This window comes from Carya illinoinensis, chromosome 15 (assembly GCF_018687715.1).
Source record: "Carya illinoinensis cultivar Pawnee chromosome 15, C.illinoinensisPawnee_v1, whole genome shotgun sequence".
Lineage (NCBI taxonomy): Eukaryota > Viridiplantae > Streptophyta > Magnoliopsida > Fagales > Juglandaceae > Carya > Carya illinoinensis.
In genome coordinates, this window is record NC_056766.1 from 24,497,766 (window position 1) to 24,513,751 (window position 15,986).

Genomic DNA, 15,986 nt, shown 5'->3' on the forward strand with positions numbered 1-15,986 from the left:
GCAGCAATCTCTTGCTATGAGATGAAACTTGAAGCTGTCCCCTAGATATTTTGGCCCATTTTGGATTACTCACAAGGTGGGAAAGGTAGCGTACAGACTAAGTTTGCCCTCAGATTCTCTCCTTCATCGTGTTTTCCATGTTTCTTTATTAAAGAGGAAAATAGGAGAGGATATCACACCACTTTCCATCTTATCTCCAGTTGACATGCATGGTCGATTGATGCCTGAACGTGAGTAGATCTTGGAACGCAAAAGTAAGAAGCTTCATAGTAGGGTTGTGGTTGAAGTGTTGGTTCAATGGAATGGTGCTTGTGTTGATGATTGATAACACATGCTATTGGCAGTTGCATCAAAAATTCCCTCACGTTGTGAGCAAGGTGCTTTGAAAGGGAGGGGGTATGTCATGGTGCTAATTGAAGGCTTGAAGGGAGTGTTGCTACTAGTTTGCATGAAGTCCTGTGCAGAAGTTGTGAAGAAGCCTTGAGTATGAAGTGGCAGTTTTATTAGTTACTAGTTGGAGTATGGAACGGTGTTGTGTAAATAATTGAAATATTATTATTCATTACGCTATCATTTTGTGTAAGTAGGAACTGAATAGATATGCGCAACACAGTCGTTTCATTAATTCCATACACTTGTAATACGCTGTCGTTTGTAAAGACAATATACCAACTACATAAACTAGGGCTAGGGGGAAAGATTGCTCACACAGAATATTAAGACAACATTACTCTCTTCTCTAATTCTCTCTCTCAGCTTCTTATGGAGATTGACTATCTCGAACTAGTCAAAGCTGGGCTCATTACATCTCTTTTTTTGTATTCATCCTTCGTTGAAAGTTTGAGCAAGGGACTACTGGAATAATTTCCCTTCCCCTCTTAAGTTTATTACATAGCATATGTTACAATCTCATCAAGATGACAGGAGAGAGATCATTGCATTGGCAGAATCAGGACCATCATTATTTACGCTTGGTATTACATTCATCGGAGATACAAGCTTAAAAAAATCTCTGAGTTCTGTAAAGCTGCAATGCTCACTGTACGGCACTTCATACCTGGGAAACAAGGCAAAAATCTCAAATTAGTCATGTTTGGCTGGTATCAACCAGTCATCACATACTCTAAAATTCACGTCAATGTAAACTTTGAGCTACAATCACAGAGAATAGGTATTAACTATGCCCTATAGAGCTACAATCAAGAATTACCAAATATGATACTATAGGGGTGCACTAAATCCTTGTGAAAAAAATTGCCCTATAACTCCGAAATGAATTGTATAGGACAAACAAGCATCAGACCCGTACTTCGCAATATGCAAAATAGAAAATGGACATAACGTTCAGCCGTTTATAGTCGCGTAGCCTGCAGCCAAGGAGCCAGAACACTTGCGCAGCATATGAAAAGCCTCACTCCATCCAGAACATGCGAAACACGAGAGATCTAGATAGTTTTCTAAGGGCTATAGGTAAACAAAGTCAAGAAAATTACAACTTTACCTTATAACCGTACCCTGCTGCCACCTTCTCCCCGGAGACTTCTTCTTTCCTTTACCAAATGTCCACCCAGTAGGGGAGAAAGCAACTATGAGACTGAATCGACCCTGATCAATAAGATTCCAAAATATAACAAGTGCCTATCCCACTAAACAAGGTCAGACTTTGTCACTTCAAAAGAGAAGGCACAACACATTTTTACAAAAAGTGAGTCCATTAAAATAGTCAAAATGCAAGGGAGGCTGGAGAAATTTTCACAAAACATATGTGATTTGTGTGTGTGTGTGTGTGTGTGTGTGAGAGAGAGAGAGAGAGAGAGAGAGAGAGGGAGAGACAGAGACAGTGAGTAAGAATCCTTTCCCAGTTATATGACTGAAAATCCATGTATTGAAAGAACAGTGTAATAATATTATTCCTTTACCACATATTGATCAGATATGTGCTTTAGACGTTTGAAGCTCGCAAGTGTCCACATTGGCACAACATGAATGTGGCTTTCTTGTTCATTCACTGTAAACCACTGCATGTCCTCCTCTGAGAATCCCAAACATCTTAAAATATGCAGTTTTGCTGCGGTGACGTAAACCTTTTTACGGAGTACACGAGCAACCTCCAAAAACAGCCGCTCCTTTCCTAGAAAGAAAATACTCTTTGATCATAAATAGATAACTCTATAAAAATTGCAACCAAAAAGTGAGAAGGGGATTGCATTAACCAAATAGTGCAAAAACGAAATCCAATTTGAATTTCATGTGAACATATCCAATTTAATGTGTAAGCCTACTAATGATCAAAACTTTAAGGATCCAGGGTGCTCTTCGGAAGAGCTTAAGTTTCTTCTTTAAGACCTTATTTATGTGGGCCAGGGCTAGAGATCTTAATGATCCCAATTTCCATGATTTCTTCGTATCTATTTCTAGATCCTAATTAGGTGTATTCTGTTGTATACTTCCTATACTTGGGCTATGCCTATTTCTCATATTAATTAAATTTCTTTTACTTGTCAAAAACAAAAAGTAGAAGTCTGCTATGGAGATCCATAGACAGGGGGGGGAACACAGAGAGAGACAGAGAGGCATGTGAACTCTACCAATTGTGTAGCTACCGATCAGAAAAAGTGTTTTAGGGTTGAAAGCTTCAGCTTGAATGCAATCAATGACGAACTGAATTACAGCCTCTTGCTTTGGAAAGTCATACTGCAATAAATCATGAAATGACACTAGACTTCAATGAGTATGTTTAAAAAAAAAAAAAATAGTGATTAAAATGATGGGAGGTTCCACACTTTTCTGATCATATGAGTGTGTGTGTGCACATATTGAAAGTGAAGGAAAAGCTTCCAATGTTGTTATCAACTTTTCTCAGTGCCAAAGGTGAATGAGAACATAAAGTTACAAGCAAAAATGTGGAAATGTGCTTGATATAAACTCTGTTCGTATGATGAAATCGACTTCAGTTTCTATATTAGTTCTATATTGTTAGGCACTATTTTTAGGGTAAATTATAGGAATACGCACAGAGGTGTGCTTTTCAATTCAGTTTTACATCATTCAATATACACAATCTATACTCCCAAGAAAATAGAATTCTGATTTTCAAAGCCAATGAATTGGTTGAGACCAAATAAGGCCCACGTCTATAGCGTCAGAAACAGTGCAGACTCGAATGAGCCAGGTAGATTCAGCCATCCAAACGTAGTTATTAACTAATTGCATAACTATGCTTGGTTGCTTTGTAAGCTTGTAACCAAGCCATCCAAAAGCCGTACTCTACTAATAAAAGCCAAAGGATCCAGGTTTGTATAAAGCCCACAACTCTGATAGGAAATTGATCCTTTTTTATTTGGAAGAAATCACATAAGACAATTCACCTCAAGTAGACTCACCTGGGGGTTACAGTAAGTGGTGTCAAGGATAAGAGTATGGATAGGACGTGATTGCAAAACAGGCATGCTAGTCATTTCCTGACAAAAGCGAAAATCCCCTGTATGTAGAATAGCCTAATCACAAAAAAGGGGACCCAATGAGCTTTGGATACAATAGTAGCAAAATAGTAAAAATTAGATATAGAATACTGGGAAGTCAGTTTGAACCACACCTTACCATTGGGTGGTTCAAAAAGTATCATTATGGAACCAGGACAGTGGTTTGCATCCAAGCAGGTCACATCAACACCAGCAATATTGATTTTTTGGTTGAGCTGTAAAATTTGCAATCTGTCCCATGGGATCCCAATCTTTATATTCACAAGCGTAGCTGTGATCGAGGAGCAATAAATCTTTCCATGACAGAAGGATCTTGTTAGACCTTGATAATCTGCAGCCCAAAAATAAGAGAAGAAACCCAATGGTATAAAGCAAAAAGCCAAGGCTTACAAAATGACTATCCTTCCCTCTAAATTATTGCAACAACCCAGCCCCAGGCATTCATTTGGACAATGAAATATAGAGCACTCCCTGGAAGATCATTATTACATTGAGGCAACACAACACAAACTATGCATAATAGATATCTATCCTCATGGTCATCCATCAGGGTTTTCTTTACTAGATGCTTCAATATGATATACCATGGTGGACCTATAAAATTTTTAAAGATGGATCATGGAAAGAGAGTACCAGACACTTAGCTGTAATAGTAAGTGGGTGCATAGAGTGTTGCCTTACCCTGGCAGATTTCAATTTAACTTTATGGCCTGTCACTCCCCCAATCTTAATGGAAGTAACATCATGCTTCAACAAGAACACTAATATACTATGCAAGTGTATTTAGCACGATGCTTCTGCTTAAGCTCTTCTCAGAAAAGTAAACGTGCATGAGCTAGATAGAAAAACTGTAATATTTGATATATAACTAGAACACAGCCGTTAGAATTTCAATATTTCACTTAACAGCAAACCAAGCGAGTGCAAAAGAAATATTGTGCTTTTAGAACAAGGTTGGAATGACAATTAGTATCGAGGAACCTAGTTGAATTCACCATCTAGTTCTTCCCAAGAAAAAAAAAAAAAAAAAAAAAAGAATTTACTGTCTAGCTCAATCATTCAAAGAAAAATTCCTTTGCCTCAGTCAGCTAAGCAATCTCAGTGAATCTCAAAGTTGTGGTTCTTGTAAAGGTAAAAGACAGAATATAGCAATTAAATCGAATAAAAAAGAAAAGCAACTTGAAGCAACATAACAAAGAAGAAATGCTCAGATACACAAAGTTCCATCTACTTTCATTACATGTACAAAAGAAATGAACTTACGGTCCATATGAAAATGAGTGAGAAACCAATGGGAACAGTCTCCTCTAAGATATCGAAAAGCATCCTGCAAATGTTAATCAGAACAACTTAAAATCTGGTTGTCAAAGAAGAAGTGTAAAAGAACTATTACTTATCATAAATATCAAGAAGCAAATGCATAGCAGAAAGTGTTACAACAAAAGTCTTTCGCCTAAATCAGATTCATTGTTCTGAAAAGGTTTGCACACAGGGCGTGGAATCACATTAACCCATTACGGTACTAAGTTTCAGTGACTGCATTGCCAAATATGAGTTGCTGCCCCAATAACCAAGCCAGCATTTTGATCAAGTTTGAATTCAAATTGATGGGAAAGCATGACCACAGTCCATAATGAACATCAATTTATTGCATAAGAGGAAGCTCTATAGTGGCAGGGAACTACAACAACTCAACAAGAGTGACAAATGAAAATTACAGTATCTATAATCAATTCAAAGGGCATTTACCACTCGAAATGGTGTTCCTGATATGCAGCACCACGAGGGAACATCCTTGAGTTTGCCATTTCTGAAAATATTTTTCGCCACAGCATGTTTAAGGCCAGAATCAGAGCATCTTTTTCCTAACCCTCCCTTCCCCACAGAGGTGTTAACTTTCTTCCCATCAGTCACAGACCCTGGAAAATAATCTGTAATCAACTTATTTACAGCTAACTTTTTAGTTTCATCCACTGTTATATCCGAAGCATCATTGTAAGTTTGAACTCCATTGGTGCTCTGTCTTTGAGGCTCAGAGTAGGTATGCATATCAGAATGTGTTTCAACAACATTAGCACTTCCTTTTCTATGTTCACTAAGAGCATGCATAATCTTCTTCCTTGGACCCAGTGCAGTGATACCGATACCGAACAGATCCTTTAAAGTAAAAATGGAAGGAGGGAAAACAAATACGTACTCAGATAAATTTATTTCACTAACTAAACAAGTAATAAGACGGAAAAGAACATGAACCAGGAGTGGTTCAAGATATAGAGAGCAGGACTGGATTTCTAATCACTACATTTCCATTGCTAGAAACATTTACATCAAAACAAAATACATTCTTCAAGGATAGGCTTAACGAGTATACTTCAATTACCACACAAGATTTCAGAGTTTTCCTGGAGCATCAATGATCTTTCCATCTGTACAAGATAATTGAATATTTTATATTTTTCCGCCCAGGTTGTATTATATCCATATGTACTCATCTTGCTTATAAACTGAATCCCATTTTTTGTTCTAAGAACATTTTGACAGTTATATGGATATGGAAGCATTCACAATCCACAGCCAGCAGTCTCGAGAGCTTAATCTGATTGACACAATGTCTATCCTAAGATGAATAGAATCAGTGGGTTAGTAATCAAACAGTTCAGAATGAAGCACACCTCTTCTGTCAGCCATTGTAAGGTGTCCCAATCAATCTCTTCTCGGGCAAAAATATCCCCATACCTTTCTAAACCTAAACTGCGAACCCACTCAAGAACAGGAGAGATGTCAACAATTGGACGATGAATTTGAGGCTCGCTTTCATCAGAAGGAACAGTAATCTGCAAAAAACATGCTAAAGTTCGCATTCATTCAAGTAAAAATGGCCTGCCCTAAGAGATCAGAAAAGTGTATAATGACAAAATAGATAAGATCTGGGAAGAAGCAAAGGCACAATTACTAAGCTTCTGCCAGAGTTTTACTTCGGGAAGAAAAAAAGAGGACGAGAGTTTCAAGAAATAGGAGTTAACCTACTTTCAGACAGAAGTTACAAATGGCGTTCACTTCCGGCCAATAGAAATGTTAACTACTGTCTCATTGCCCCGTTATTACGCAAGTGAAAGACGGATTATGGGAGTATATTACAATGAAGGACACGCTTCAGAAGAAAGAAGAGAAAATGAAGGGAAAACTCACATCTTGAACTTGAGCTTCCCCTTTGTCCAGACAGTCATTGGAGTGTATCTGACGTTGTACATTACTCATGCCAGAGATGTCAATTCCACATAGCGGACATCGAATTTGAACAAAAACTCCATCACCATCTAAGCCATTTCTTTCCTGTGGATGAAAGGCTTCGCCATTAACAACATTTCTATCCCCCTCCTCTACATCAGAAGACAAGTTGAGCAGCACATCGAGCTCCGGACCCACCTCAAAATCATCATTGACAGCGAAATCCACTCTCGAATTCATTAACCTAGACTCCACTGAATTGCATAAATAACCCTCTCTTGTTTTCAACAATTCCCTTTTAGCATCACAATCCAAAGCACTTGAATCATTGTCTACCTTGATATTTTGACGCGCATCAAGGGCAGGAAGCGTGGGATTGGGCAACGATGGCGTATCGGATTGTGATTCCTTAACGTGGGCCGAGGAGGTGGATTCCGGCACGTTCTCTTTGCCGGTGCGCTTCAGTTTCTTGGATGAGTAGAAGTTGGAATTGGAGGACTTGAGAGGTCTACGAGAGCTGATGAGAGATCTGCAAGAATGGGTGCTTGTAGTCGTTGTTTGGGCGAGAGGGATCTGGAAGTCGTTGTCGTCGTCATCGTCCAGTGTTGCAAAGGTTTCAGAGCGAGATGCCATTGATACGGCGGCGGTGACCTTGGAGGAGACAAGATATGGCGCAATGTAGTGAGCGGGTTTAGGGACTGCTTTCGAATTTTGGTCCGCGGGCAAAGGCAGATCGGAATTTAGAAACTCAAAATTTGATCTATATTAAAATATAAAAATGATAAAAAGAAATTTATTTCATTATCTTTCATATATTAATTATATAAAATAATTTAATTCTAATTTTATATAATTAAACCTGAATTCCTTAACAAAATATCAAGATTTTTAATATTTAATTACGCATATATTCGCGTGTAACCATTAATAAAACTATAAATTAAGAAATCATACAAATCTTGAGTAATACTTTTTTTTTTTTTTTTATGATAGAAAAACACTTGTAATGCTGTTGGCTTTTCATTAACTGCCAACAGCATTACAAGTGTAAATCAGTCCATTCGACTTGTTGAATATAATAGGAATAAAATTCCACCATATATTAATTTAGTCAATATTTTAAAAAAAAGAGCTGCTACATATATATATATATATATATAGGCATCTCACAAAATGATGTATTAGTAGTTTTTTTTTTTTCAAAAAGTTAATAGTATGACACTCCCAATCTTACATCTATCCCATCCCGTTTTCACTTCTGGCCAACGTCCTTGCAAACTTTTTCAGCAATCCAACTTTTTGTACCTCTCTCTGTCTTGGGTTTTTATTTTTTTTTACTTTTCCACTTCCATTCTCTTGTTTGCCGTTCCTTTATGCTTTTTTTTATGTATGAAAATGAAGGCCTTTTTAGTTTTTATTTTTATTTTTTTATGTTGGATTAGAATATTACAATATTATCATTGGACGAGATTTAGTTTATTTACTTAACCCAGTATTCAGTTTATTCTTACTTTATCAATTGATGGTTAATGTCTCTGTATGGATGATGAAGTAAAGGTGCTTTATTACGTTGTCTCTATATGGTTGATGAAGATGTGTATTGTTGTAGGGTTGATGAGGAAGAGTATGAAAATAAAAGAGACTGATATTTATCTTGGCATAGTTTCAAACTCTGCAATAGTTTGAATAGCATCATCCTCAAGCTGTGTTTTATCTTGGCTTAGTTTTAGACTCTGCACTTTTGTGAACTTTGGAGCAAAAGATAGAATCAAGTTATTCATGTTCTTGTTGCACCTGACAAATCGGCTGGAAGAAAGAGAGCAGAGAGAGACAGAGGGATGGGCGACGGTTTGTTGGCGATAGGTTGTGGGCGATGATGATGGCAATGGCGACGGGTTGTGTTTGTGGGCTGGAAGAGAAAAGGAGAAGGGAGACGGGAAGGGAGAGCAATGGGGGGAAGAGGTTGGGGGGGGGGGATTTCAGGAAAATTAAATAAATAAATGACTTGACATGTCATTGTGTGGGATCCTTTTGTGTCTCTAGTGTTTTTCTTCTAGAAAACCTTGCTAGTTTTTGTGTAGCTTCATTGGCTTCTCTATTGATGTGTACAATTGAACAACTTTGAAATCTCCTCTTGAGCTATTGAATGTATGTTATTATATTCCTATGAATAGAATTCAAAATATTAGAACTAGTAATCTCTTGGACTAGTAACAATGAATCAGTTTCAACGCATAATGACCCAGACCAAGAGGAATGCATAATTGCAATCCTCTCAAGATAGCTATAAGCTCAATCTCCAATGGCTCCATCACAGCAGCTTCTTTCTTATTCACTATCATCAAAAATTTTCCTTCCCAATCTCTTAAAATCTACCCTTGCATTTCCCTCATCATGAAAAGTTGCCCCATCCACGTTGAGTTTTGCCATACCCTGAGGAGGTAACTGCCATTGAGACATTTTCTTGATGCTGCTTTGATTGAGAACTTTCACTGCTTTGTAGGACTTATGTCTGAGTAATACTTTTAATTTGATGGTTTCTAGGCTATGGGGGAGTTATAGGTTGAACAATGAAGACTAGAAGTCTAATGATGGTTTCATGGTGAGTTTGTGGAAATTTAATTGCGAAAGATAAGGGGTTGGTTCATTGCAAGGCTATGAGGTGTAAGGATAAAAAAAATGAACGAAGAAGATGAAGAAAGCCAATGCATGAGGAGATAAATAGTTTAAAGGGATGTATATTTGGTTTGGTAAATTTGGACATGTGTCCATGTGAGAGTGGAGTTCAAATGGAAATGGGAACCAACTGTATTTAGCAAGAGAAATTTTATATTGAAGCCTAACACCACACACCATATATGAGTTGCAACATGGTTTATTTATCTTTTTTTAATGTAAAACAAAACATCTGTCCCCCCCCCCCCTCCCCTCAAATGAAATCATACCTTCCCCGAAAGCCACCCACATAGTCCAACGATTGCCCCTAGATTGACAAGATATGGGTTATTGTTTCCGTATCTTCACAAAGTACAAGAAGTTGTAAAGGGTCATTGCAACACCCGTACTAAAACCTCCAATACCAACTTTAACTGTCAAGCAAGTAGTGTTGTGAGGACCACGCTAGTGAAAGAGAATAGACCACCATTCAGGAGCAAAAGGAAGGCGAAGAGGAGAGAGCCTATTCTTGTTGAGTGGAAGGCAAAGATGATCCTTTCTCAATGCGGGTGGAAAATGAGGCAGTGGAGGTCTACAAAGTATAGCCAGTCCAATGGAAGGAAGGGCAAGCACTAGGGCGAGAATGAGAAGTTGGAGAGGCTCCTAATTCAAAAAAGCAGCCTAACGTATAAAGGCAAAGAATGAGCTGGAGGCGAGCAACAATCGAGGACAAGACCTTTATTGACATGTACGAGCTTTCAAAGTCTACACGGAAATGCTTAAGAGGTGGCAGCATCGTACGCAAAAGCCCACACTCCATCTGAAGAGTCACATCCATAGTGGGTTTACTGAAAAAGATTTTGGCTCCCCAAATCATATTGTTTGAGCATAGAGGTATGGTCTAGTGCCATGTGGGAGACCCTTAGTTAGATAGAGATGAGGATTGGATGTAGGACAGCTCATAAGAATGTACAGACCATACCCTGCTAGTTAGCCTCTATCATTCTGCAATGGGATAATCGAGACTAAAGAGCTTTTATTCACTCACATATGGAGTCAGAAGAAAACTTGAGAATCCCGTGTGATGATTAGGTGTGGGACGGTATTGTATTGGTCTCACCGGATAGATGGGAAGGAGGATCTCGGGTGTATCATGTGTGTTCTTTGAGTTGGTTGGCTGGGTAGACATTGCCTAGTGTAACATATAATCTCTGTGTGAGTGTTGACCTATTTGGGGATAGGTGAGTCGGCTTGCACGTTGGTCGGGTGGGAGCAATTTCTTGATTTCAAACGGTGGAGCTGCTTCCCTTGTTGACTCTTCAGGCGATAGATGTTTGTATGACAAATATTTATGTGATGAATGTGAACATCTATATGATGAATATGATAAGTTTTATGTGCTAGAGAAGAAGGTGATTCCTTGACTTGGTGATATGTAAATATATACTAAGTTTGCACATAGGGAAACTCCTCAAAATACATGTTTATGAATATACGTGTTTTTGCCTAAAAGGGTGATTCCTTGCCATGTACTAATATATGTGCTCACTTATTTCGTTAAATGAGACTATGCATATTCATGAGCATTATCTCTCATTAAAGTTTTTGTTATAGCTGTCTAACCTACCTATGGTTTCAATGTCAAAACCATAGACTTTGATACAAAACTAGATCCAAGAGGGATACCCAATGAGGAAGTTTCAACCCAGTCGGAGCAATAGGTGCATAGGCCTGTTTCTGTTGTACAACCTATTCACTTATGGGAGTTGTATTTATATTTATTGTTTAGGTGACCACATATTTCAACCAGCCTTATTTAGGTGTATAAACAGTTGGATATATGTATAATTATCTAAGGAATAAAATGATTTGTGGATGTTGTAAGATATATATATATATATAAGGTTTTTAGACTTATGGTACTATAACGTTTAGCATTTAAACTAAACCATTACTTTCTCATTGCAAACTAGACATCTATTTCCTTACATGTGCACTTCCTAGTGAACATTGCATGCCTAACCTGATTGAATCTTGGGTGTTGCTAACTGGTTGGCAGCCTTGGCACCACAGATCCTCACCAGATCCTTTAGTAAGGAATGGGGCATGAGCTTGGTATATGAAATGCTAGAATTAGTACTAGCTGAAGCTCATTTCTCACCATACTTGATACATCCTGGAGGTATGAAGATGGATTAGGATCTTATGAAAGAATTTTAGTGGGAAGGAATGAAGCGAGACATCACCCACTTCATCGAAAGATGTGCTATATGTCAAAGGGTGAAAGCTGAGCATTAGAGACTAGCGGGGATTTATAGACCTTGCCTATTCTATGATAACCTGGTCTAAGCTCACTAATTGGAGAAGTTATGAGTATAAGATTGACTTAGGCCATGTTTTGTTGGTGCAATAGGCGCCCAAGCCCAAGGAAGAAGCCCAACACTTAGTCATTTTCGGCCCTTTATGGGGGTTTGGAAAAACACCTAAGTAGGGTTTCGGACTAAGTAAGAGGTGCCACTTGGATGGAAGGCCCTTGAGTTTCCCTATGATGTAATCATTAGATCCTTGCGGATGGGAAATTTGGTTCACAAGGTGATGTGCCACTAGGCAAGCATGCAAGATGGCTTCTAAAAGAAGTCACATGAGAGAAGAACGGTTATTCGGTTTAAAAGAGTACAAGCCCAACCTCATGGAAGCCAACTTTCTTATGGCCATTTGTCACAAATTCATAAGGCTTTAAGGTTTCTACAAAAAGTAATGATAAAGAAGGTGAAGAGGGGCTTTGGGAAGAGCTGCACACCACTCATGATGGCTTCTAGAAGAATCCATGGATGAAAGAAGACAAGAGGGACTTCGGTTAGGGCAAGGGTCACATGCCTACCTCATGCCATTTGCTTATGTTATAATATATACCATGTTATGCCATGTCACACTACATGCATGTCTGTTACAAATTATATTCTAGCACACAATGTTTATCTGTTACACCTTATAATCTATCATGCAATATTTATTTGTTATACATTAGATTCCATCAATCAAAACTTATCTGTTACACATTATGCCATGCCAAGAAAAGTTTTTTATTTCATATTATGTCATGTTATGAAATGTTTATCTGTTGACTCACTCAAAAATGAGTAGCACTAAAGCTATCCCAAGTGTAGTAGGATGTCGTGTAATAATTAGGAATAAATTCCTATATCGTCTCATCAGGAAAAGTTACTTAGAAATCAAACTCGTTGAAAAAGGTAAAAAACTTCACAAAGAGAAAATAAAATGATGGTATGTGCAATGGATGGGAGAGGACACTAGTCTTGGACTAGATTCATATTTTTGGATTTTGATTGTCGGATCGGAATGTAAAGAACTAATAAATTAAACTCAGAAATTAATAAAACTAAATTAAAAATTAAACTAAATTAGGAAATAATTGACAAAACATGCACTGAAAATTGAAAAGCCCCAAAATCAATGTTCTAGGGTTCATCATTATATTCAAATCACAAATTCTCAAATTAAACCACCGTAATTGTAATCACTATTAAAATGAAAGCTTAACGAATCGATAAAAATAAATAACATGAATTACATAAATAACAAATAAATTACTCAAACGTCTAAATCAAAATTCTCCAAAATAATTCAGAAACTCAAAATTGAAATGAAATAACAAGTAGGGAATTGAAAAGAACAAGCCAATTGAATGGAGATGAAGATTCGAAGCGGTGGAGGAGGCTGAGCTGCAGTGGCAATTGGACCCCTCAAGGAGTTCTTCAATCTGCTGCAGTGTGAGCGAATGATCCAGTGGAAATTGTGTAGCTGCGTGAATGATTGATTGTATGAATCCCCCTCTCCGAATCTGAATGAAAATCAATGGAAAATAATGAATTCTTAGTGTTTCTCTACTCAAAATCGAGTTTTCCCAGCCAACCCGTCGGCCATAAGATGTAAAAAATCATTTATATACTCTGATGGCGGAATAAACCCTGATCTGTAAAATACGATATTCGCTCGAGCAGAGTATCGAGCGAACATCGAGTGTTCGACCTGCCTAAGTTCGCTCGAGCGGCCTGTCGAGCGAACATCGAGCGTTCGACTCTGCCTGAATTTACTCGAGCGACTAAATGCCTCTCCTCGAGCGATCTCTTTTCCCGCAACTCGCTCGAGCCCACTGTCGAGCAGAAGTCGAGCGTTTGAATCTACCTGACTTCGCTCGAGCGGCCAGAAGCCGCTGCTCGAGCGATATATACCATAAACCATATTAATCAACAGTTGATAAAATTGGAGCAGAAATTCATGCTTTTAATCAATTAAAATCACAATTTTGATTTATTCATTTTTCCATATAAAACCAAAGATAAAGTAACGAAAGAATTAATATATATTGGTTCCAAAAGCATTAAAAATGCAATAATTCAGCTCAATCATCTGTTTCATGTTATGCCATGTCAGGATGCCAGGTCATTCATCTCACACACATGTCATGTTGCGTTACCTCAGATCATCTGTCTTTTCATTTCATGTCATATCTTGTCTTGAGTACAAAATGTGTCTCGAAAATAGTATTTTCAAGTTAGTCAAGTCTGTTTACATTTATCACAACCTTAAACGCTAGGGTGGGGTAATATCCTAGTGGAACTCCTTTGTTCATGTTGAAGTGACTAAATTAGTGTGAAATCCCCTAAATTGCAAGGTAAAGATCAATGGGTTTTGAATGAGACCTAATTAACTAATCACCAGAGCGAAGATGGGCACCAACGTAGATGGTACCCCCTTACTTTCAATTTCATGTTATATGCATTCGTGTTGGTGCAGATACCTAACATGGGATACATACATTACATTTTCCATAGTAGGTGTAGATACTTATGAACTAGTACGTATGTTAACGTAGTCACAGCTGGTGCAGATATCTATATTGTGATGCGGTAATTGATAGGGACACATGGCTCAAGGAGAACTGTGTTGCACCCACATGGTTACTTTTATTAATCATGCTTATTTAATAAACAAGATTTCAAGTTTATGTACTTCACATTCATGCTTATGTTATTTAAACGTTCAATCAGTTCAAGTTCAATGCATGTTCAGTTCACGTTCAAGTTCAAGTCAGGTCAGTACACATCATGTTAAATGTCAAGTCATATCAATCATATTTATGATCATGTTATGCATCATGTTTTTATTGTCATGCATGCATATTTAAACTATTAGTTAAATTCTTTATTAACTTGTTGAGATTTGTACTTAAATCTTACTATGGTAATCCCAACTACCATTCCTCCTGAAATGATACAACGGACTAGGAGATACAACGAACGCTGGTTGACTGAAGAATGTCGACTAGGCAGAGCAAACAAGATGCAGAGCTCGTAACCTCTGTGATCCGATTCATAGATAGTATTACGACATTCCTGACCGAGTTGTGCAAGCTACTCGATGGACTAGCCTAGTAGTTTTTTTAGTTTATGCATGTACCTATGGAGGTCTCTCTCCAGTACTTTTGTGATTATAGACCTTTTGGACTTATGTTGTAATCCAGAACATCTATCACTCTAATATATATGTATTATGTTTTAAATTTTTTGGGATATATCTTATTTGGTGCATAGTATTTGTTGCTCAAAGAAATAATTATCCGTTGAGAGTATTGCATATTGTTATATGCATGCTAGGTCATTTGCATATCTGATTGTCATGAACAGAGACATGTAATCTTATGTTGCATGTCTTGACGCTTTAGAGCGTCCAATCCCAAGTAGAATCTGGAGGTTGCATGTCCTGACGCTTTAGAGCGTCCAATCCCAAGTAGAATCTGGAGGCATCAAAGGGTGGCATCAAAGGGTGGTATCAAAGCACTACGTCTCTAGGTTAAAACCCATGTCCTTAGGAATTGCACTAGATGTTGGATTAAAATTTTAGTCTTTGTTAGGCTTGAATTTCTTGGTATATAAAAGCTAGCACATGGTTTTAATATGCGTGCCCATGTATTTTAGGAAGTAACACATGATGTGTGGTAGGATACCTCAGAACCCTAGTGGAGATATCCATCAAGAAAATCAAAATCCCCTAATGGATAGGGAACAAGGATTTATTGAACCTATACACCTGCTGACTGACCTGCTTAGACATCACAACAGCAGCAAGTGCATGCACCTATACCAAAAGTTAGGGGTTGTTCCTATGAGAAATTCTTGATCCACCGTTACCCAAATTTTTCTGGTAATAAAGGACCTCTAAGGGTAGAAAAATGGATTATTGATCTCGTAAGGACATATAAAATTTGCAGATGCATTGAGGACCATAAGGTTTTATATGCTAGATACTTATTCCGAGGAGAAGCTAGAATTTGGTTGCATATCCAAAGATAGTTTCTAACGAGAGAACTAGTAACCCTTGTTGCATCGAAATGGGAAAGATTCAAAGAAGAATTCGATAATAGATTCTTCCTATATTCTATCCAACAACAAAAAGCACAACAATTCGCATCTTTGACTTAGGGCAGTCTAACTATGGAGAAGTACTTCGCCAAGTTTATGACATTGGGAAGGTTTGTACCTCACCTGATTTCCACAAAGAGGATGCAGGCATAGAAGTTTCAAGGAGGACTTGGAAGTG

General features: G+C 37.9%; 1 protein-coding gene and 1 pseudogene across 2 annotated transcripts; both read right to left on the minus strand.

The window, feature by feature from the left end:
- LOC122296757 overlaps positions 1-15,986 on the minus strand; it is a 142,310-nt pseudogene that overhangs the window by 35,158 nt on the left and 91,166 nt on the right.
- On the minus strand, positions 602-7,455 carry LOC122297481 (DNA cross-link repair protein SNM1). 2 transcript variants are annotated; one of them, XM_043107541.1, is made up of 10 exons: positions 6,672-7,455; positions 6,155-6,316; positions 5,232-5,639; positions 4,746-4,809; positions 3,596-3,813; positions 3,384-3,497; positions 2,589-2,694; positions 1,920-2,131; positions 1,502-1,605; positions 602-1,057 (listed from the first exon to the last, which is right to left on the minus strand). In XM_043107541.1, exons 1-10 carry the CDS (start codon positions 7,341-7,343, stop codon positions 913-915), a joined length of 2,205 nt encoding a protein of 734 aa, XP_042963475.1. In that variant the 5' UTR covers positions 7,344-7,455; the 3' UTR covers positions 602-912. The 2 variants fall into 2 exon arrangements, with proteins under 2 accessions (XP_042963475.1, XP_042963476.1); XM_043107542.1 differs by lacking the exon at positions 5,232-5,639.

Excerpts from the sequence above, each read along its gene's own strand:
- LOC122297481 (XM_043107541.1), bottom strand. The coding sequence starts at position 7,343 with ATGGCATCTCGCTCTGAAACCTTTGCAACACTGGACGATGACGACGAC. Across the intron at positions 5,640-6,154 it reads TACAATGGCTGACAGAAGAG|GATCTGTTCGGTATCGGTAT; the intron begins GTGTGCTTCATT and ends TTTACTTTAAAG. Across the intron at positions 4,810-5,231 it reads CAGGAACACCATTTCGAGTG|GATGCTTTTCGATATCTTAG; the intron begins GTAAATGCCCTT and ends TAACATTTGCAG.